At 44.6% G+C, this 24,828-nt stretch overlaps 1 protein-coding gene across 3 annotated transcripts in view; it reads right to left on the bottom strand.

Moving 5' to 3' along the window:
• Positions 1-24,828, bottom strand: part of ZCCHC7 (zinc finger CCHC-type containing 7) — a 91,784-nt gene that overhangs the window by 29,595 nt on the left and 37,361 nt on the right. For all 3 annotated transcript variants that reach the window (XM_071580291.1, XM_071580292.1, XM_071580294.1), the window contains exons 4-5: positions 1,482-1,525; positions 487-612 (exon numbers count right to left, since the gene is read on the bottom strand). In XM_071580291.1, coding sequence (XP_071436392.1) covers positions 487-612; positions 1,482-1,525 — 170 coding nt within the window. The remainder of the gene's footprint in view (positions 1-486; positions 613-1,481; positions 1,526-24,828) is intronic.

Genomic DNA, 24,828 nt, shown 5'->3' with positions numbered 1-24,828 from the left:
CACTTTCATTAATTTACTAAGGCTGTTTTTTTGATTCCTTGGAGTTCTCCTAGTTGAAAATGCAATTGAAAAATATTTTACATCTTCAAACAGTTTTTACAATATGAAAGTAAGATGTTTCTGTATTGCATTTCACTCTTTTTATGTTCAGTTTACAGCCAGAGGGTCTAATGAAAGGCGTCCCTGCCCATGGTAGAGGGCTTGAATGAGATAAACTTTAATGTCTCCTCCAAACCATTCTCTATGATTCTATACAATATGATTCTCAATACTTTTCTTTTATAAAAACAATAAAAGAAATGACCTCCCCAAAGAGAGGGATAATTTCATACAGTAAATTGACTGTGACTTTGTGCAAGGTATCCTGTGACTCAGAGCAACCCTTCAAAGAAAGGATAAGCCACTGAAGCAATAATTCTAATGGCAAGTACAGGGGGGATGAGGAAAACCAGCTGCATCTACGAGTGATTTAAGTGTTGCACTTACTTTTGGAGTGGGACAGTTCTTGGACAGATGTCCTGGTCTGTCACAGTTCCTGCAGGTCACGTTTTTGTCAGCTGTGTAGTACCTGACGCTGCTGTGCCTCGTCCTGGCATAGTTGGAGATCTGTGCCTGCAAGACATGGGGAGAGAAATGCATTTACCTCCTGAGATTCTGTGCTTTGGTGTTTGTTAGAAATGAGAACTGTAAAGGTCACTGCTGGCAGTGATCAGTCAGAAACCTACTATTTCACAAGTACAATTTACACACACAGGTTTGGAATGGATTATTCCACTGCAGAGAAACCTGCATTGTCTGGAAAAAGGTTGTTGTTCAAACTTCCATTTCAGGACATTCTTTTTTTGCTGTTTGAAATTGCAGTTACAAAGTTTTGCTTTCCCTCAATTAGCCAAGACACTTTTACTCACTGTGCTATGTCATGACCAACTGGAATTTTCCCTAGAATACAAATATAACTAACATTAATAGCAAATGCAATTTACATGTTTCCTGCACACATTAAGGGAAGCTGCTTGGACAAAGTACACTGCAATACAAGTCTGGACCAAATCTACAATTTGCAATTGTAAAGAAAGATTTAAAAAGGAAAAAAAGAAGGAAAAAAAAAAGAGAAGATGGAAATAACTGTCTTTCTCCCAGTGACCTCACACATACTTTCTGTGTAGGCAGAAAGAATTGGAAATCCTATCTTCAACCCTCATTGCCCAGTAAACATCGCAGGTTTTAAAAAAACAAATGAAATTTTGGATGAGTGAATGGGAGAGGTACAAAAATACCTTTTCTCTTCAGTCTCCTGTCATCCCTGTCCCTTTCTCTCTCTGTGCTGGCCCCAGTTCAGGAACTTCTTCCTCCCATGGGAGGACACAGCTTATGGTCCCACACAAACACTGCAGATGGGTTTTCAATCCCATTTATCTTGCTTTACTTGTAAATGAGTGTTAAAACAAAGAATTACAGAAGAATGTGGTTGTCCGTGTTACCTCTAAGTCTTTGTGAGAGATTGACCAGTCCACATCGACTTCTCCTGGAAAACAGAGATAAAATTAATTATATTTAATTTATATGAATATCTTTCTGTAATATATTCAAAATGTTGAATATTTTACTTACTGAAACTGCTAACAGATTTTGATGTACTAAAGCAGAGAAACTATTGCTGCCCTTGGTAACAGAAAGCTATTTACCCACTGGGCACCAAATCTGCCTCATCTGAAAATCAGCACGTGCCCAGCTCCTGAGAGGACTTTATCTGACACCACCCTCTTGTCCTGTCCCCCAGGGTATAAATTCAGATGGGGATTTGACTTCTCCAGAGGCAGGAGGATCTCCAAAGGTTCCAGTTCCAGCCATCGAGGTTATCTTGCCTGTGCTCATGCCCAAGTCCAGAGCTTCCAAGGGCTGTGGAGAGCCTGGAACGGTGAGTTAAAGCACAGAATATACTTTTCCTCCTTGCAAATTCTCCAGGTCTGTGTCTCCAGCCCTGCATCCTGACTGCTGCATGCAGTGTTGATGACTGAGCATCACCTCAGCCACCCAGACCATCAGCCGAGCAACTCTATTTCCAAACACGGTTCAGTAATGTGCAATAAATCAGGAGGACACACTGAATTATAGACTGTCACGCCATAACCTTCTCACACGCAGCCTTTGGGCTGGTAGGAGCAAAAGGAAACAAACCAAGAAGGAAATAAAAGGGCAATAAGCTAAAGGAGTGGGGATGTAGCTCCAGCTGTTTAAGAATTCTGCGTGCTGACACCGCTGACGGCTCTGGCTGCGCACACACAGCTGTGCCGACACGGCAGCCACTTCTGTGGTGCAAGGAGGAGTCGGAGGAGTCATGTCAGTGCAGGTGCGCACCCTGCCTGGACTTCTACAGTAAACATTACAACCTGTGTGCAAATTAATTCTGTGTGTTTGGGGACTTTTTAATGCCAACTGCCCCATCCCAATCCCACAATCTGAATCTGAGGCATCCACACGTCTTACAAACAGAAAAACATTGTGAGTGACAGACAGCAAAAATTTATCCAATTTTGATTGTACTATTCATTTCTGTTAGAATGTGGATGTCTATGAATTAAAATTATACTACCCAAAATGTCATGTCTAACCATTTACTGAAAAAGTCAGTAATTTTGGCCGAAGCTCGTGATGCAGGATCTGGATACCAGGTACGTCACTCAGCTGCTCTGGAGCACAACACCTGCTGACTGCTGCTTTCCATCCAACCACTAGAGCTCACACCACCTGCTCTCACCTAAACAACACCTCGAAGTATTTTCATTTTTCACACTCACAAATGCCAACAACCAGCACCCAGGCATTGAAAACGCATTAACCAACATGTTCGTAATGTGATTTAACAATGTGCGAACACACACAGAGCGGCTGCCACCACCAGGATTCCAGCACCCACAGGATCTGTCCCCCCCAGCAGCATCCAGGACAAGGAACCATGCCCAAAGTGGAAGGTGGGATCCTCTGGGGTCCTGGGGAATGCCGCTCTTGGCTCCAGGGTTCCCACAGGGATTATGGATGGGACAGGTTTGCATCTGTGCCCTTCGGCAGGAGCAAGTCATGGATATACCTGAGAGAAAATCAAGCCTTTTGGGGCCTGATCATTACAAGTGAAAAATGGACATATCCAAGTCATAAAAACACTGACATATTTGAGTGCATTATTTATTACTCAGAAGTCTGTTAAGGAAATGAATTCATAAAGGAAAAGTATTTGTAATTCGAAGCTCTGCCCTGGCAATCAGCACTGCGAGTGCCATGCTGCACAGACACAGAATGGCTGACAGTTCAGAGAGCAAAATTACCAGCGAATTAACTCCTGTTAATCACTAGGCATGTCCTTCCTGAGGGCAAACCAACAAAGTTTCTCTTCTTCACTGTCAAAATCCCCTACTTCACAGGGGAAAACCGCGCTACAATGATTCAAATACTCCTAACGCTAGAAACTAAAACTGCTCAACCCAGAAAATACAAAAAAAAAGCTTTAAAGGTGAATGAAATATTACCACTAAATCTCCCTTTACTACATCTGTTTGATGATCTCAAAGTTAATACTAATTCACAACAGATTGCATAAGGCTTTGTTTTCACCCACAAAAAATTCTTCAGACTGAAACACGTAAAGGAGAGTTTTGCTTCGGAAGTGAATGTGGAATCTGCTGTAGAGACACACAGAAAAATCTGCAATGATTTTTCTTGCTGATCACAGTCTTTTTTCTGCCATTAGATCATGCAATAAATCACAAAAGTGTGCCCAAATTTACAGATACCTCTCCTTCCTCTGACTTTTTTGCTTATTTGGATGCATTAATGCATGGCAGCCCCTGGGCGGGCTCTTGGCCACTCCACCTCTGTGGTCCTGCTGCTTGCTGCTGTTCCTTGGCTCAGCACCAGCACCAGCACCCCTGGTGCACTGGGGACACCTTATGCCATGCTCTCCCTGGCTGTAGCACCCACCATCTCTGTGACAGTCCTCAGCACTCATCCTCACTGGGCTGCAGGTCTGGGACCGTGGGTGTGCAGGAGCCCTTCCCAAGGACACGGTAGTGGGGTGGCCCTGGGACTGCAGGTCTGGGATCATGGTGTGCAGGAGCCCTTCCCAAGGCTCAGCCCTGGGGCTGCAGGTCTGGGATCACGGTGTGCAGGAGCCCTTCCCAAGGCTCAGCCCTGGGGCTGCAGGTCTGGGATCACGGTGTGCAGGAGCCCTTCCCAAGGACACAGCCCTGGGGCTGCAGGTCTGGGATCACGGTGTGCAGGAGCCCTTCCCAAGGACACAGCCCTGGGGCTGCAGGTCTGGGATCACGGTGTGTAGGAGCCCTTCCCAAGGACACAGCCCTGGGACTGCAGGTCTGGGATCATGGTGTGCAGGAGCCCTTCCCAAGGACACAGCCCTGGGGCTGCAGGTCTGGGATCACGGTGTGCAGGAGCCCTTCCAAGGCTCAGCCCTGGGGCTGCAGGTCTGGGATCACGGTGTGCAGGAGCCCTTCCCAAGGACACAGCCCTGGGGCTGCAGGTCTGGGATCACGGTGTGCAGGAGCCCTTCCCAAGGCTCAGCCCTGGGGCTGCAGGTCTGGGATCACGGTGTGCAGGAGCCCTTCCCAAGGACACAGCCCTGGGGCTGCAGCTCTGGGATCACGGTGTGCAGGAGCCCTTCCCAAGGACACAGCCCTGGGACTGCAGGTCTGGGATCACGGTGTGCAGGAGCCCTTCCCAAGGCTCAGCCCTGGGGCTGCACCCCAAGCCATGACAGAATGGATAGGGGTAGCAGGGACTTGGGAAGCATCACCAGCCCCTCCAAGTGCCCAAAAATGATGCTGTCCCACCCCACAGCCCCTGATCCAGGGCAGAGAGGGTAGTTTTGGCCAGAGCACAGGCACCAAACCATGGCACCAACTGCTGAGAGCTCTGTCCTCTGGTGACTCCTGTCACTTGGTGTCCTCCAAGGCCACACCAGTACCATGTTAAAGCATGCACCCTTTTTTTCTGGTGGACATGAGCACACAGAGTGGGTATCTGCTAGAAGGAATGGCTACGAGTGCTTTATTTTTACTTTTACTTTACTTTTATTTTTATTCTTCAGAAAGAAGCAACTAAAAAACTATTTAGACAATCTCTGTCAAGAATTTCCTCTTTTTCTGTGGAAAAATAGCACATAAAAAAACTACTAGAAGAGTACTAAGAATTAAATAAACCCCAGAACATATTTGACAGATTTAATATTCCCTGTCTTCCTTTTTCAAAAACTAACTTCTTTAAAGATTATCTTAATTTCTATACTAAGTTTAAAACAGATTAATTTCTAGACTAAGATTTGATTAATTTCTATACTAAGATTTTATTAATTTCTACACTAAAAAAGTACAACATATAAACTTCTTGTATTTATACTTTAAAGAAATGGTTTTACCAAATTGCAGATCAGGGAAGAAGAGAAAAGGATTCAAAATATACACCATTTATATGAAAATAGAAGCCCTGCACAAGGTTTTCCCTTTATCAAGTATCACACTTTGGCTGTCCTGTGCCCCTGTACAATGGGATGAATGGTGAGCAACAGCTTTGCTTTTATTTAAAGAAAAATTTTGAAAGATCATTGAGATTCACATGTATTCCTCCACTAGCATGAAAATGTAAATTTCTGAACAACACACAGGGTGAAGCCAGATTTAGGACCACTGTTCAATGTGCATTCAAACCTCTCCTCTTTCATCCCAGACAAGGAGAGGAGGGGAGGAGGGAGAAGGAGGACCAGCAGTCAAAACCTGAAATTGCCTGGAGGAACAATCTGCTTCCACAGAACAAAACACTGACTCAGAATAAACAATAAACTGTTCGCAAGATCTCCTTATCTGTTGTGCAGCTTCACCAGGGACCTGGTGGCCGAGCAGGCTGCCCTGGCCAGGGCACAGCATCACTGGGCATGGCTGTGAACCCCCAAAAGCACCCTTGTGTTTCGCTCATCGAGGCCGGGAGAAAACACATCCCTGTGCAAACTCTGCCTGCCCTGCAAGGGTTTGTGTCATCATCCTTTTCAAAGCAGAGAGAAACTGCAGAGCCTGGTCACCCAACTCTGAAAATAAAACACCAAATTTCTTAGAAGGAGAAGGCAAGTGGTCGTGTCCCCCCTTCCTTCTAATTGGACAATATATGCAAACATGTATTTTATGTATTTTACTTTATGATCAGCCCTGTGAAACAGGACACTTCGAGCTGTGGCAGCATGATATGTGGCCTGAAGGGCAAATACATTTCAAAGCTGGGCTTTAAAAATTGGATTTTCACTGCTAATTGATATAGCACATTACAGAATAGAGAACCCTAATTACATTCTAGTGCAAGACCTCCGTGGCAATGACTGTTTCAGACACATCTCTGAACATATCAGGGTACAGCTTCTTCTGCGACGGGAATAGCAAGTTAAAATTATAAGCCTTAAACCCCCTAGAAATGGTCTAGAGCTGCAAGAATTTCACATATTGACATATTATATATCTATATATAGATATATCTATATATAGATACATATACATATGAAAATTCCTGCTTATGTGTGAACCAAAGTGATTCAAGTCTTATTGTAAGGTAGCTTCTTCCTATAACGAGTTCCACATTTTCTATGCCCAAGCAGCCCTTCTTCAAAAAAACCCAAGGAATGGTGGTGCTTTGGCAACAGCCACACATTGTCCCCAAAGAGGAATTGAGGTGGCCTTCCTGCATCAGGTTTCGTAAGCACAGGAATTTGGGTTTTTATGGACTGGGATGCACTGTAGTCTTGCCCTCCTGGGAGCAGATATTCCAAGAACCCCCTGACAGATGTGTGTATGTGTGTTTATGTGCACATGGGTCTGTGTATGTTTGTGTGTGCATGTGTCCTTACGTGTGTGTGTGTGCAAGCACATCCCTGTGACATGTCCCACAGCCTCAGCAGAACAGCCGTGACGGAGCAGGGGCTGCTCCTCCTTGTGCTGCATGACATGCCCACTCCAGCAGCTCCAGGTACATCCCAGCAGGGACCTTCCCCCAGGACCCATCTGGGATGTCATCAGTGGCCACGGATCAAGCCCCTCTGTTCACACCAATCCCTCACAGGGGAACGGCTTCAACCCTGGGGTGTTTTTCTTAGACACTTCCAGGGATTTCTCAACTTTACTTTGATGAAGAAAAGGTGATTTACTTAAAAACAAGACACCTGCTGTTTAATGGAATACTTGTCAATACCGCTTTATCACAGCTTTAAAGGAGATCCATAACTCCTGCAGGGAAATCAGTCAATGGAATCATTGACAGAAGTTCAATTTGAGAAATCTTCTCATGGCAAGAAAAGGTTCTTTTGCCTCTCCCCTTGGTACCTAAAATGCATATATGTGCCAGTAATATGCCATTTTTTGTCGGTAGCGAAATCCCCATAGCACTTTATTTTTAGCAATCTTTATCTAATGTTTTGGAAAAGCATCACAACAACAAAATTCAACCAATTTGAAATTAATTAAAATGTAAGCAGTTGACTGAAGCAAAGGCAGAATTGGCCAAATGCAAACTGGAGTTCAAAAGAAAAAGAAACCCATGCACTTCTGAGCAGTCCTGGTAAGTGGGAAAAAATGCCTAAGAGCCATTAAAGTAACTTAAAGTGAAGTTCAGCAGCCATGACACATGGGAGAAGAGTTAACCATCGCCACCAGAGAGGAAAAGCTGGGGCAGGATGGGGCTCTAATCCTTCAGTAGTGTGTCTGGTGGGGGGCCCATGGCAGGGCTGGGGTGGCCACTCTCATGGAGCTTAACACACTTAATTAGAAGCATCTGACCAGGCAGGGATGAGGGGTTTGGTATTAGAGCAGACATGAACAAATACAGAAATCCTCCCAGTGGTGGCACACTCTGTTGCTCTCTGCTGGGTGTCAGGTCCCTTGTTTGGCCCTGCACACCTTTCCTGTGTCAGACAACCTCCCCAGAGACACATCCTGCACCTTCCTCCAAGAGTGTGCCCTTCTGCATCTCCCTCAGCTCCATTTACTCTGGCAGCTCCGTGCGGGTAAAGTGCCTCATGCGCCGAGTGGGAATAAAAATGTGCAGCGCAAAAAAGCAAAAGACAATTCTGTAAATGATGGTTTTGAGGAATGTCTGTGCCAGTGAGCTGCTGAAATGCACAAACACATACTAAGCATGGACACGTAGTGTGCCCTTTCCATTATGTCAGGAGGCATAATATCCTGTCTGTTTTCTGTCTGTGCTGTAACACTGCTTCCTTCAGCCCTGGCCACTGCTGGCCATGTTAATTCACAAGACTCAGCGGCTCATGATTTTCAAAGCTTAGCGCAACATTTGCAGAACAAAGTAGGTTTTTCTCTCTTTTTGGTGGGTACAAGTATGGGGACCACAGGAACAGTTAAATTCATGGCATGGTTGGTCTACCACACAGTCGGGGGAATTCTTTAAATAGAGCCTGTCACTCTCTTTGCCCATCAATGGGATTTCCTTCTCAAACTGCTGATTCGTTCAGGTACACAACAGAGGAAATTTCAGTTAACCTTTGTTTCACCCCGGGGAAAAATCTGTCTGAAAAGTATAAAATGAATAGATTGAAAAAAAAAAGAAAGAAAAAAAGAAAGAAAAGCTGCAGGGTTATTCTTCTTAGTGTTCACAGCAGTCAAAGTTAAACAGAGAAAAGGAGCAAACATGAACATTTTATTCCCACCAGAGAATAAGGTATAATATATGATTTAGAAATTCCATTGTCTATACTTGATTTCTAATTTAGCGATGGAAAGGCTGAACACAAATCCATTGTTCTCATTGGGTGCATCAAGAATTCACTTTTTGACTGTTTCCTATATGACTGAAATAGGAATAATAGGTTACTTTGAACAGAGACCCTTTTAGTTATTTGATTGAGTTGTCCAAAATAGCTTTTAGATTCCAGAAATCCTTGGTGAAGAGAAAAATAGTAAACACTAACTCAGAATTAAAGTGAAAAAATGGAAACATGGATAAAATCCAAAGTACAGTAATGAAATAAAGGGAAGTTTCAGGATAGGTTACTGCCAAAAAAGCCTTAAACTTGGATTATTAATTAAAAAAGCTATTAATAAAAAAACCCTGTTTTGAGATACAATTATAATTTAAAAACAGGAACAATAATTTTCATTTTCCAGTGTCACTCATCTGGCAGCACTTGCGCAGCCTTTACAGTGGCAACACACCGAGTGTTGCTGCAGACCTGCCCCTGTCCAGCCCCTGCCGAAGGGAGGGAGGGATGGATGGACATGGGATGTGGGAGCACGGCTGGGGTCTGGGTGTGTAGCACCAGGAAGTCTGCACAGGTTGAGTTCCAGTGGAAGTGATATTCTGAAATGCCTTATGGGATCCATATGTTGCCAGAAATTGATCCAGCATCACCGAGACTATTTCTGTATTTAAGGGATGGTGGTTCTGTCAGCAGCTGCACACCCTTCCCCGAGGCAGGTCACAGGGAGAGCTGGGGCTGTGGCAGCTGCACAGCCACGGAGAACCTTCACCTCTTAATCAGTCATTGCAGAGGGGTGTTATTGGTGGCAACTGTTGGAGTCTGGCACCTGACCTGGGCACAGACCCCTTTGTACAGCTGGGCAAAGTCGAACTTGGTTAATGGCCCAGACCTGAGCCTGAGAGGCACCCTTGCTCTATTCTCATTTACCATTTATAGGAAATCTACAGTTGTGTCTTGGGAGACTGTTTTGGCAACATATCGCATCTTCTTCTACCAATACAAAATGAATGAAATGTAAATAAAAACATAAAAGAGAGAAAAAAGTCTTGTTCTACTAAGGCTTGTGGTATCTGATCCAACACAGTCCCTGTGCCTAAAAGAAGATGTGTAAAGGATGTGCCAGCAACATGATGTGTCTCCCCACAATGGAATCCAGACTTAAAGCTTCTTGGAAATTAATTGCTTCTTGGAAATTCAATGCTTCACTTGAATCACAAACCTAAAACCATTCACCATCAGTTGCATTCTGGAAAAACAGTGCAGCTCTCTTGATGCTGCCATAACAATGAAGTAGGGAAATAATCCCTGAGTTGGAATAATACTGATGTAGATGAATATCTGAAACTTGTCAAGCTTCATTGGGGCTCTTAACTCTTAACTTTTCCCCTGAAATTCTCAAAATCTTTAATGCATTTCAATGCAGGCTAAGTGCCAGTCTTTGGGTATGGGCCAGATTTTTGGTTCAGCTTTCTTTCGTGTTGATAACCAGCCTACTGGACAAAGGCAAACTAAATCCTCACAGCTCTGGCAACTCCCTCCCGGTAGACCAGGCTCCCACAAACAGTTCTTGGAACAGGAGGACCTGCACAGGGTGCCTGAGAGGAGACAGACCCAGAACAGCTCTGAAGGTGGCAGTTCTCATCACTTCATCTTTTCCTCAGAGGACCCAAACAAGCTCCAGACAAAAGGACTTTCAAAGAGCCTGGTCAAAACTGGGATGTGTGAGACTGTATTACTATGAGAGCAGAATTGCAGTTGGAGATGACGCATGATGAGACATGGAGTGGGTGAAATCCTGTTGGATACATCCCCAGTTGTCCATTTTGATCCTCCTGAGGATTATATCAAAGATGGAATAGGAAACATAAGCAGGAGGTTCCTCAAAAGTATTCATATTGAATGGGATATTTCTACAGTTCCAGTAACTGAAATTAACATCATCTCACAGATTTGCCATCAGTCAGAAAGTCTTCTTAAGGAAACCTTCCCCATCTGCCTCATGAGAGGAATACAAACCACTCTCTGGGTGCCCCTCCACATTAAATCTTCAAACCTGAGCTTTCTAGGAAAGGGAAGACACAAGGAGTGATGTGGTTACATGGCACTTCTGACAGTGTGTGGAAACAAGGCACTGATCCATCTGAGGATGTGCACTATGTAGTTACTCCATGAGAAGAAAGCTCCAGAGTTAGTGCTCTATTCCAATTTTGGTCTTCCTGGGCTTTTATGACTTTATCACCACACAAGCAGATCCCTTAGTCCACCCCTGAAACAGCGCTATAGCAGAAGGAGGTGGAAGGATCTTCCCAACACCTTGTTCATGCCTCTAAGAGCGCTCTGAGAGTCCCTGCCGTGGCCACCGCGGTGGGTTCCGGCACAGCCGACACTGCTCTCAACCACCATGACAGTCTGCAGACCCTTGGAACATGAAGGCAACAAACAGCACTAACATCTGGTGCCTGAGGGTCACACATCTGCAGAATGGTCGTATGTTGGGCTCTGACGGGAGGAGACAGCAACACAGCAAAAAATGAGGAAAAGAACAGTGTCCTTTGCCATTTCAGTCCTCATTTTTTGGTGGAATTTGTTCCACAAAGACATCTTTTTCTTGGAAACAGAAAACAACTGTGATGGAAATCTCAGTGTGAATCTTCTTTTCCAGAAACATGTCATTCCATACTCAGGAGCACAGTTTTGAGGTGATGAAAAATGAAATGGCCTTGCCAAAGAATTGCTAAAGGTCACTGGCTAAAATGGTTTTGTCCTTGCAACAGGAACAACAGCGAAATAGATGTCACTCTCTTTCCTCCTCTTTCCGAAGTGTGGAAAAGGTAATGTACTCTCTATTCATAATCAGCAAATAACAATTCTTAGTGAGACAATTAATTTTTTTGCTTGTTTAAAAATTTTTCAGTGCTGCAAAGAGAAAAAAGGGATCTAAGCCCTCAATTTCAGCTCTGTTTCCTATACACACTGGTACAGCAGAGTGCAGACACCCCAGGCGTGGGTAAGTCACTCCACTGCAGCATGGGAAGAAAATAGTCTTTTTACTGTTAATAAATAAAATAAAACAAATTTTAAAAAGATACTCGATCTTTTTCTCATCCTTTCTTGCTTTCTATTTTGTGCAAGTAGTGTAACCACAACTGACACTTCAACAGCAGGGTCAAAAGCAACTTGTACAATGCTAAAGATGTATTTATTTACATTTTGAACACTTCTCTCTGTGGTTTTGGTTTCTTGTTTGTTTGGGCTTTTTTCCTTCTTTTTTTACAGTTCTTTTCCTCATTAAGCAGATATCACAGCAAATGGAAAATACTTCTCACTTCTACCAAAAAACAACTCCTATCTTAATTACATTGCTATAATGAACAACAATCTTCTTCTAGATCTACCAAATTTAGGTTCCCTAACACAATGACATACCCGAGGGCTTGGTGGCTGCATCCCTTGCTCAGCTGTGCCAGGGCAGCAGGCCAGGAGGGGTGTGAGTGGCACCACATCAACCCCAGTGGGCGCTGATATGCCTGAGATACAGGAGAGAACACAGGGACCAGGAGAACTCACAAGTCTATACCTGATTTTAAGCATTTGAATTCTGAGAGTTAGAGAAGATTTTACTGAAAATAAATCAGACAACAGGAGTACTGAATAGTTAAGGTTCATATAATTGGTTGTAAAATAGCACTCAAGACATTTAATATCCCTTTTTCCTGACATTCAATATAACTGGAAGGTGTACCATACACCAGCTCTTCCTACCTGCATTTAAATATTGCAACCCTCAACCTTTTGCTGTTCTAGCATGGTTATGCCCTTCACATTTGTGTTTTTTATTTTAATTTATAATGTTTTTCTTGATTAAAGCATTTTTTGGTTCAATGTTGACTTTTAAACTGAAATATTCTTTAAAATATACATTTATTTAATTCAGCTTAGCTACTTCAAGTGAATGAGCTGAAGTGAATCTGAAATGTTTATATTAATCCAAGAAAGCTGATGCACATCTAAAGTTGTGATTTCAGTCACTCCTTTCTTATAAAGATTCAATAACCTGAACAGTTTAGCCTTCATACCTCAGGTGAGAGCTCCCTACGCTGCACCAGTTATGGCTCTACTGCACAAACTGACTGAATACACTCTTCATTACTACAAATCTGCGCAATAACTTCTGAAATCTTTGACTGAGGTTTTCCTCCTTTGTCTGGACGAGCAATGGATACCTGACTCCATGACTTAAGGGCTGGTTGCAAAGTGGATTCTGCTTCTACTAAGCAGCACTGGTTAAAAACCCAACCAGTCCTAGCATTGGAAAAAAAATCACTCAGGTCTCATTTGAAATGTACAATCAATCAAACTTCCTGAGCAGGGTGTCACTCCTTTAAAAACAAACAATGCATACACTCTAGCTCCCATCCATCCTCCACTGGTCTGTGGGCAGGAAGGAGACAAGACAAGCAGTGGAACATCAGGCTGGTTCTTGGAGCCCAGGGCACAGAAGCCCCCCCAGAATTCATGAGGGTTGGTCCTGTGCCTACAGTCTTGAGTAGCTGGGAAGGGGGAACACATGGCTGATGTTATGAACAACACTCCTAAAGCGAGCTGGCAGCATTTTACACTGAACTTCAGAAACACTGACAAGGCTGTGGAGGAGGAGGAGGTGGATGTCACCCTGTGCCCACCCTCCCACTGACAGCAGGTCCTTGTGCATGGACAGAGCAGGACCAGCACACGAGGGGCACTGCTGCAGGGGCCCTGCTGGTGTTTCCAGAGCTTCTCAGAAGGTAAGTCCTATCCTGCTTGTCCTTTTGCAGTGGGATGATGTCTACACTGGGCTGGTGCCACCGGTTTGGGTTCACCAAACACTGTGCTATGACAGACCACCTCAGTGATGGTGGTTGGGTGCCAGATCCAGCCTGATCTTCCTCTGAGCCTGAAGGACACCCTCTGTGCTGGGAGTGCTGCCCACAGTGGGGACAAACACAATGTGACACCTGCTGGGAGCACTGCCCATAGTGGGGACACCCTGTGTGTGTCCTGGGAGGGCTGCTCACTCTGGGGACACCCTGTGACACCTGCTGGGAGTGCTGCCCACTGTGGGGACACCCTGGGTGTGTGCTGGGAGTGCTGCCCCCAGTGGGGACACCCTGTGACACCTGCTAGGAGTGCTGCCCATAGTGGGGACACCCTGTGTGTGTGCTGGGAGTGCTGCCCACAGTGGGGACACCCTGGGTGTGTGCTGGGAGTGCTGCCCACAGTGGGGACACCCCGTGACACCTGCTGGGAGTGCTGCCCATAGTGGGGACACCCTGTGTGTGTGCTGGGAGTGCTGCCCAGTGGAGACACCCTGGGTGTGTGCTGGGAGTGCTGCCCCCAGTGGGGACACCCTGGGTGTGTGCTGGGAGTGCTGCCCACAGTGGGGACACCCTGGGTGTGTGCTGGGAGTGCTGCCCATAGTGGGGACACCCTGTGTGTGTGCTGGGAGTGCTGCCCACAGTGGGGACACCCTGGGTGTGTGCTGGGAGTGCTGCCCATAGTGGGGACACCCTGTGACACCTGATGGGAGTGCTGTCCACAGTGGGGACACCCTGTGTGTGTGCTGGGAGTGCTCCCCACAGTGGGGATACCCTGTACACCCGCTGGGAGCACTGCCCACTCTGGGGATAGCAGAGCTTTGTCAGCCAGGATTTGAATTCCAGCACTGGCACACGTGAAACACAGCCCAACATGCAGCCACTACATGGTAAAGCCACCACACACAGGCACCAGTTCTGGTGGCCAGGAGCAGTCTCAAGGCCTGGCCTTGATGGCAAGTGGATGCGGTTTAGGAAAAAGAATCTGAATCTTTATCACCAATTAAAAACCAGAGTCACAGTTTTCTTCCTGTACACACTCACCTCCTAAAGTCAAAGTAAGACCAGAGGCAGTAAACTCCCAAAATGTTACCACCTCTCAGTGGCAGTCAGGACCTCTGCTAAGAACAACCTCAAAGAATTCTACTTCAAGTCCTTGATGTATTAGCAATGAAGCTGCTGTGATGCTCAAGTCTGTCCCTCCCTTTGCTGTAAGTCAGTGATTCAGATGATCCAGTATGACTGAATTCAGACATGTACTTTGTATGTACTACACAAGTCTGAAAATCACATATTCTTTTACACAAAAATGTGAAGACGGCACATTTGAGATGCATTATTTCTCTATTTGCTTTCATTTACTCTTGTGCTCATATATAATATCAACAGCTCAATGACAGAGTAGGAGAAATGTGATCACATCATTATTTAACAGAGGTCCAGAGGGAAGTATAAGGGAAAGATAATCAGCAATTTGCTACCCAGCAAGACTCTTCAAAGAGTTTTAAAAAATGAAAATAAAGTATGACAGTGAAAAGACATCTACTCAACATAACTGCACCCAAGTAAACACACTATTTAAATGAAACATTCAAAATCTGGAAAACAAGTGGGCCAACTACTTAGTTTGAGAACAGCATGTAGAGCTTGCCTCCCTCTTTTGGAAATACAGAGCACGATAAATTCACTGGTTGCTTGAAAAGAACATGTATCGGGAATTGTAGAAACACTCATTTCCTTTTTTGCCATTGTCTCTGATGACATGCTCTTTGAATTACACACTTGCCTCCAGCCTTCACTATTTCTAAGTTTCATTATAATGAAGATTATACTTTTGACTTCGAAGGCTGCTTGCTTTGGCAAAGCCCAGCAAAACCTTCCTTCCCCTTGCAAACTGACAGTGCCACAATAAAACCCACACACAATTCTTCCACAAATATGAGTTTTTGCCCATAACACCCCACCCTGCCACCACCACACACAAAAGGAGCAGTGTGGAAAACTCAGGTGCCACCACTGCAGGTGCCACCACTGTCACTGATATCAGCAGGAACACTCAGACTGGACATCTCAGTGGCCTGCAGGAGGGAACAAACAAACATGGAGAGAATATGAGCTCCTGAATCATAGACATTATTTGCACTGGTTAAAATGTCCAGCAGTGCTGAAATGTCCAAAACAACCACTTTTTTAGTCAAATCTCCAATTACTTAATGAAGTCCATATGAAACTCTCATCTAATTCTCCCTTGCTTTGAGTTGTACATTGACCTGCATGGAGACTCCCAGCACTGCTACACTTCCACATGGCCCTGCACAGGACAGAACTCCCCTGGTGACTCATGGGGACAAAATGCCAAAAATCAGGCAAAGATGGGACCATGACCTCCTGTGTCTCCCTGTCACCCTCTGGCAGAGCAGCAAGCCCTGGCCAGAGCCAGCTCACAGCAGAAGTGCCCTTCTGCCAGGCAGCTCCTCTGGCTTTGCACTGGACTCTGGTGGCACAGATGGCCCTGGGATGGACACTGAATGGCACATCTGGCAGTGTGCTGGACACTGAATGGCACACCTGGCTCTGTGCTGGACTCTGGTGGCACAGCTGGCCCTGTGCTGGACTCTGGGTGGCACAGCTGGCTCTGTGCTGGACTCTGGGTGGCACAGTTGGCTCTGTGCTGGACACTGAATGGCACAGCTGGCTCTGTGCTGGACTCTGGTGGCACAGCTGGCTCTGTGCTGGACTCTGGGTGGCACAGTTGGCTCTGTGCTGGACACTGAATGGCACAGCTGGCTCTGTGCTGGACTCTGGTGGCACAGCTGGCTCTGTGCTGGACTCTGGGTGGCACAGCTGGCTCTGTGCTGGACACTGAATGGCACAGCTGGCTCTGTGCTGGACTCTGCTGGCACAGATGGCCCTGGGATGGACTCTGGGTGGCACAGCTGACTCTGTGCTGGACTCTGGTGGCACAGCTGGCTCTGTGCTGGACACTGAATGGCACAGCTGGCTCTGTGCTGGACTCTGGTGGCACAGCTGGCTCTGTGCTGGACTCTGGGTGGCACAGCTGGCTCTGTGCTGGACTCTGCTGGCACAGATGGCCCTGGGATGGACTCTGGGTGGCACAGCTGACTCTGTGCCTGCCCGCTCCAGAACTGTCTGAGGGCATCATTTGCCCCAGACTGCACCTTCCAGCTGTGCCAGCAGAGTCCCTTGGCATGTGCACCCAGGAGTGGTCTGTGTGGCTGTGACTGCTGCTGGGCACACACCAAGGGATGGCTACTGGGCAGCAGTGTATTTTCACTGCTGATCTGCTCGTGCTTTTGCTCAAGGCTTGTGCTTGTATTTGCTCTTTCAAACAGCACTTCACCTGAGACGCAAGGTAAAGTCACAATCTCCAGCACCTATGGCTTGAACAAAAACATCCATAGGGTTCCTGTTTATAAAGAAAAGCAGCACTCAACTATTTTGTCAGGAACATATTTTACCTGCTGTGATATGCCACTTGTTTAGACCAAGCAAGGTACTGTTGCAAACCCCTGGAGTTCTCCTGGGCACAGTTTCCAAAGCTTTTGCACGTACCTGCAGGCTTTATTTGTGTTGAATTACATAAGTTCCCTTTTTTCCCTTACTTTTTTTTAAATTCAGCTATTCATGCACTCAGATAAATGTTAAAAAATTAAGTTTCTGTAAACACACTCTTATCTTAATAAGTTCAAATATTATTTGACTGTTCCGCAGGGAACGAAAAGCAATATGTTCTAAAGCAAGTGGCTGTATGTTTTGCAGAAGGTGGCTACTCTGAAATTAAGAAATGCAAATGATTCTACAGTTTATGTGCCTCAAAGTAAAAATAATGATATTAAATTTTAAAAAGGTAGCATGAGATATTGCCGCTTCCGCGGAAGCATCAGGAGGATGCCAAGGGACCCAGAGTGATCTCGGGTCTGGGGTTTTCAATGGCACAGACTAGTGATCACAGGATGCTGGTGATACTCTCCAGTTACCCCTGGCAACCCTTCTCAACTGTAACGATGCTGCCCCACAATAGCTTTCACTGGGCAGCTTTCTCTTCACTTAGCTGAATGCTCTGGGACCATCTGTGTCGGAAAGCATAAAAGGCCAGCCTGCCTGTGGGCCCGTCACTCTGAACACCACCTCTCTGACCCCGATTAAATACAACTTTCAATCCCTTTTGTCCTCCCTGTTGACTTCTCCTATTAAGGGAGCCCTTTGACAAAGAAAGCGGAAGAGTGGACTAAGTGCCCCCAAGAAAGGTGATGTCTGATACTGCTCAACACAAGGATTAGCAAGCCAATACATAACAAAAGCAAGTTTGGGGGAGGGGTAAAGAGGAAAAGAAAAAAATGGTTTTAGACAGGTCTTTGACTAATTCAGTAGGTACACAGTTCAACAAATAGCTATACAAGAGGCCTGCTCCCAAAGAAACAACTACTGGAGAACAATAAATTGAGGAGATACCTTTCAGCATGGCGACGCGAGGCCGTGACATTGACAGGAGCAGTGGATGTGTCATTTGCTACCTATGGGTTTTTAAACTGAATTTTGTGGTGGATAGAGGTGCCAAGAACACTCGAGAAGTTACTTTAAGAACTGACCCCTTCCTACACAAAAGGTCTTGTAAAATATCTTAACTTGGGTCATTCAAAGTAACTATAAAGGGAATAGGTGACAAAAATACAAACAATAAGAACAACATTGGCTGAAGAAGACCTAAATACTTGCACATCTGAACAGATTGTTTGCAAAGGCACATAACTAAAAATTAGCTGCTTTTTGGAATCTGTAAAGGTTCTTTGTCAAAAAGAATAAACAAAACTTTGCCATGCACCTGGGTGCACAAGATGTTTCCACTGAAAAATCTGAGCCAAACAGAAGGTAATTCTGTAGAATGAAACAGCAGAAGGGATGATTTGGGGTTTTATTTCCAGGAAAAAGAGATACTGATACAGTAGAAGTGACCTGGAAAGAGAAGCAATAGATGGAATCCATACATACACAAACCAACATTAATAGAATCTCAATGCGTCCTGGTGGTTTCTAACACCATAATCACCAGTAATTAAACCAGGGAGGCAAGCAGGTCAGATTGTGTCCAGGAAAATGTCAAATATTGTAAATCTTTCCTTGCTTGTATTTGTACAGAGCATTGCCTCTTCTCCTCAAACCCCTTGGTGAGGCAGATCACTCCAGGGAGCAAATCTTTGTAGGGATCAAGAGCAAACTGGGCACATCATCAAAGCAGCCCTCACTTCCCAGCCATCAGGAAAGTCTGATTTTGCTATTTGGACAAACGTCAACTACTGGCAAAGTTATTCTCTGTGTAAGTGCTCTGGATGTGCTTACAAAGGCCAGACCCACAGAGGCACCAGCACTGCTGCCCCTGCCTGACCACCCTTCTCTCCCAGCTCCTGCCAGTCCCAGTCAGGTGGCTGCACCTGGCAGTGCACCGGTGCCTTTGGGGGAATCCTGGAACTGCTTCCACACTACAGCAGGCAGAAATGGTATGGAACGAAGTGAAATGAGCAAAACTCTCCAGCAACTGCACAGCGACAGAAGGAGATGCAAAATGGGGAGTTCTTAAAATTATGAGAGGAAAAATGCCACTGGAGCTGGTCCAGGCCATAGAATTACAGGGCTCCTGTCAACGGGGGCTTCTCACCTAGAATATGCTCACTCTGCCATCACAGCACATGATCCCCCTTTCAAACAAAGGTTAAAGCTGTGCTTGTGTCAGGGAAGTGCTCCACAAGACCCAAGGGAACCACCAGTGGTGCTGACCCTGCCCACGGGCAGGGCGTGTGGCTCCAGAGATGGTTCCAGAGTCCTCCAGCACAAGCTCTGCAATCCTGCTCAGCCATCAGGCTTTTACTGACAGCTTTATTACCATTCACAATCTACCTTTTACATGTTCCATTGAAATTTAACATTTTATTTGGCACAGTCAATTTAGACGACAGATGCATTTCCTTCTTCCTCTTCTTGTCTTTTTTTGAAAGGGGGGAAAAAGACATCAGTAAAGTCCTCGAATGGGTGCCACTGAAAATTAGTATTTCTCTATGTATTCTGGAAAGTAATAGATGGGAACCTGTTTCTAATAGTTTTACTTTCTGAGTTATCTGGAGAAAAACAGATTCATACATGCAAAGCAGACTGTTTCAGAAGATAGTGCTATGAAAAATGAAAGACTGTTCCAAAGTAAAAACTGATTATTTCAGAAGAAACGAGAAGCTCCAATGTCAACCCTACTGCCTGAATCAGCAAAAAATCAAAGCTTTGCATAGAATAGGAAATTGGAGATTTTCCTTAAATTTACATTTCTTTTTGCTGAGCACATTTTTGCTTCAACATGAAAGAACTTCTTAGAGACACTCCTAGTTTCAGACATTGCTTTTTGCTATGGTTCTGTAAAATGCTTCTGCCTGGGACTGGAATTCCATTAGTACAATTGGAAGAATTTATGTATGAACACTAGATATGAGCCACAACACAGCCATGGGAGCAGCTATTTTAAAGGTTTATGTCTATGGATAACATAATTTAAATAACAATTTTATTTATTTTTTTTTAAATTAGATTTCCTTAGACGTATCCACAACTGTCCAACAGAAAACCCAGAGCCACATAACCTAAAAAATAAAAATTGAAGTTTCTGCTGTCAGAATCTGCCAGAAATGTTGGCAAAATATTTACATATACATCTCTGATACTCTGTACACTACTGCAATAAATCAGAAAAAACTTTCTGTAGGAATTTGATCATAAAGCACTGCACTGTTACTAGAACCTAAAGTGATACGTAACATTTGCATTGTCTTCATGTAGCAATTCAAATAATTACACAATAAAAAACATATAGCTTTTATATTACAACCTACCTAAAAAAGCCTCCTTCTCAAGACTATCCTCATGATCCCAAGCCTCAGAAAATCTAAACTGTAAAAAGTTAAACTGATTCTGAAAGATGAAGTTTTCAAAAACGAAATTAAAAAACTGAGGAAACCTCAGCCTGCATTATGACCATAACCTTTTGGAAAAAAACACCCCTCTTCTTATAGCAATTGTTTTTTTCTGGTGACCATTCCTGAAGTACCTGCTGAGCCTCTGGAAGACACATCGAGCACATGGGATGCTGCCAGGGGCACAGCTCACTTCCAAATAATTCGGAACTAGCTCGGTGTGTGAACCACTGCTCCCTTGTGTGAACAAACCCAGTAACTCCTTCAGGACAAAGAATATGCTCACATTACACATTCTTGAATAGATTAATAATTTACAGAAAATACTGTTGTATGAACTGCTGATTCATCCACAGCAACAAATACCCACAGTGGAATTTTAAACTACAGGCATGAAATCTCCTAGGTTTGCCAAGATCTCATAAAAACTTGGCAAATAACTGTTTTAAATCTGAATCAAAATTAATCTGCTCTGTATTTGCTGCTTTACTTGGGTACCACACATTAATTGTGCTCAGTGATCTCCAGATCATGGCCTAGGTCTCTCTTTCTGCCAGGCCACAGGTCACCAACGCCTGCAGAGCAGATGGACAATCCAAGAGGAAAGTCACAGGCAAAGAGCAATGATGTCACTGCAAGAGATAAGCAGAAGGAACATGCACTAAATAGTCAGAACTATGAAAAAAGCAGTGAGAACTCCAGAGGTGCTAAAAGTACTTATCCGAACTGCTGCCCTCAGAAGTGCTGCATTTTGCCAGTGAATGACTTTGCTGCAGCTTTAACTCTAACTCTGCTTAACCCCACACATGCCAACATGCTCCATCATGTCTAATATTGAAACAAATAATACTCAACTCAACAAATACACATAAGTCACCACCAAGACATTTTTTCTTAGGCCCATATATCCATCTCTTCGGGTGTAATTTGTATCCAAACCCAAATGATATAAAAAACTCCATTTAGATTACTATTTTACGAGTATCACTGAGGTGTTTCCAGGGTCTCCTCAGGGAGTTCTGGGTGAGAGGGAGGTGGTGAAGGGGCAGCTTTAGTGGGAGGGCACTGAATGGATCTCACCGGACCTGCAGCAGCTTCATGGCCACTTCTGGCAGTGCCTCCTTGGCTGTGGAGATCAGGAGGAGGGCACGTGGGAGGACCACCGAGCCCTCTGGCAGCCTCTTGTGCCATGATAGCTCAGTCTGTCACACCAGAGAGGGCAAGGCTTGATGGGGAGCCCCGACAGGGGCTTGGAGGAACAGAAAACACTGGAATTGTTACAAATGAAGGGAGCTCCCTGAAGCTCAGACTGTATTTAAATACGAAATTTGGTATTTCATTCAGTAATTAAATACTAAACTGCTTTGTGGTCCAAAGGCAGAGAAGGATGAGCAACTTTAGGAAGAGACAGGAGCACTGACCCCTGTGTAACTGAGCACTGGCATCAGGATCAGACCCTCGGTCCTCTGTGGAGCGGCCACAGCACTGCACCAGCAGAGCTGAGTGTGCTGGAGGGAAAATGACACAGCACCATCAACAGACACAGGAAAAAAAACAAAATCCAACCACAAAACCCAGTTATACCTCCAGTCCATGATATCTGAACCCAGGGAGTGGGACCTCTCTCCACCTTCTTGTCTTTCAGGCTCAGAAACATCAAGAACTCTCCTTCCCGATCTGTTCAGCTGAGGACACACCTGCCACTTTCCACTCCACAGTGACTGCATCCAGGGCTGAGCCACAAACCCAGTGTCAGGGAAAGGCCATGATGATTGGAAAATCTTGAGGGGATGGAGTAGGGAGGAGGATTCACATTCCAGCAGGGTGGCTGTCAGGGCATCAGGGTCCAGCTTTCCAGGACTAGGAAACAGCTGACACAAAAGGCATTTTCAAGGATGAAAATATCCTGTTTTAAATTACGTTTTGATACGCTTTTGTTCTCTGCAGGAGAAGGGTATCTGGCAGAAATGTGCTTCCATGATACACGTCATGTCATCAGGGAGAGGGCCAGAGGTGTTACCCGTGATCTGGCTGGGAACAACAATGGATGGAGGAGAACAGCCCAAACGAGTGCACACACTCACGCTCGGAATGTTTTATCTCTGTTTTCCAGGAGAAGTCGATGTGGACTGGTCAATCTCTCACAAAGACTTAGAGGTAACACGGACAACCACATTCTTCTGTAATTCTTTGTTTTAACACTCATTTACAAGTAAAGCAAGATAAATGGGATTGAAAACCCATCTGCAGTGTTTGTGTGGGACCATAAGCTGTGTCCTCCCATGGGAGGAAGAAGTTCCTGAACTGGGGCCAGCACAGAGGGAGAAAGGGACAGGGATGACAGGAGACTGAAGAGAAAAGGTATTTTTGTACCTCTCCCATTCACTCATCCAAAATTTCATTTGTTGTTTTAAAACCTGCGATGTTTACTGGGCAATGAGGGTTGAAGATAGGATTTCCAATTCTATCTGCCTACACAGAAAGTATGTGTGAGGTCACTGGGAGAAAGACAGTTATTTCCATCTTCCCTTTTTTTTCCTTCTTTTTTTCCTTTTTAAATCTTTCTTTACAATTGCAAATTGTAGATTTGGTCCAGACTTGTATTCCAGTGTACTTTGTCCAAGTAGTTTCCCTTAATGTGTGCAAGGAAACATGTATATTGCATTTTTTCCACCCATCCTTTCTAAAGGTGAGGCTGCACAGCTCAAGCCTCCCAGCAAGAAACAAGTGCCACCTCTGCCATCAGCCACCAACCCTCTGATCCTGGCACCAGATTTACCTCTGTGCCCTCCACACCTGCTTACCCTTCTCTTGACACAGGCTGGAAAGAAAAGACACTGGTGTAACACAATGCAGACACTTCAAACTTTTCTCTCAGCTGTTTCTGAAACACATCAGTTCCATTCAGCTTAGAAAAGGAGCTGCAGCACAGGGTGAGGCGCGTCTTTGTCAGCACCCTGTCTGCTCCCCGTGGCCTCGTAAACAAGCTGCTTCCTTCAGAAATACAGCAGACCTTCAATTTAAATTTATGGAAAGGCTGAACCAGAGGAGCCCGCACTCAAATAATTTTAATAACCTATTAAGTTCCGACTTCAGATTCATTTTATAACCATGTTCCTCGGGGAACAGCACTATCAGGATAAAGATAGAGTTTTTTTTCTTTTAAAGATAAATAGCATCATTAATCTGCAACATTTCTTTTCTATTATCTTTCAAAATGAGGAGTTATTTTGTTCTGATCTTGAGGTAATTAGCCTTCATTCACTAGCCAGAAAATGTCTGTGTTCTGAAAATTAAAAATGTGTCATTAAGTGGAATTTACCATAATGTCATTTATCTTTATATAGTTCATCAGTGACAGCAATGGGCCTGGGAATCCATCAGCTTTTACAGAGGAAGCATTAAAACAAATTGAAAAACAGAATAATCCCAGGCACTCTTTAACACAGTCAAAGCCATTTGGGTAATTAAATAGTGGTATTTAAAGTTTTAATTTAGATTTTCCCCTCTGTTCATCAGCAGTCAAATGAGATGTTCATATTCATAACTGTTTGTAATAAAGGGTTTCATAAAGCAAACGGAATATCAATGCTGTCAAAATTAAAGAGAAAACAGAGAAACCTTTCAAGTGCAAACAGAGAAGTTCATTCCTGCTGCACCTTATTTTCTGTGGTTACACTGGGAATAAACCCTTGCTGTACCTGGCTCACCCTCCACACTAACAACACCCAAATTCCATGATGACTGTGCTTCTGGTGGTCACATCCAACTTCACCCGCATTCCTTGTCTTTGGGTGTTCTGTGAGGCAGGAAAGCCAACTCCCACAAGTGGCACAGTTTGCCTCCTGTTTCCACTGTTTCCTAAATGTTTGCATATTAATCTCAAGCATCTTTTGTCTCGTGTGTTCAGCTCTGGAGAGTGGATCGTGGTGTTGTGCTCCTGCAGTGACTGTGACGTGATGATGTCTGCCCGGGAAACCCGCGCGTGGTCTGAACAATGCTAAAAATAATTACTGAGGGACACAAACAAAATAAATAAAAGCTTGCTAGCATTACTCTTGCTATGCCAAAATTAGAATAGATAAAACTGTGTAGTTCCTCATGAAACAGGTTCAACCAAAATAAGTCCGAAAATGACACTTTCAGCACATGTACCTCCTCACCAACCTGCTATTGGCTGGGACAGGGTTATTTAAAATAGGGAAAGAAACACACCTATGCTCTCTAGGGAGTGTAGCCAGAC

This window comes from Pithys albifrons, chromosome Z, assembly GCF_047495875.1.
Source record: "Pithys albifrons albifrons isolate INPA30051 chromosome Z, PitAlb_v1, whole genome shotgun sequence".
In the NCBI taxonomy this organism is placed as follows: Eukaryota; Metazoa; Chordata; class Aves; order Passeriformes; family Thamnophilidae; genus Pithys; species Pithys albifrons.
The sequence above is the reverse complement of the archived record's forward strand: the minus strand, read 5'-3'. Positions and strand labels throughout refer to the sequence as shown.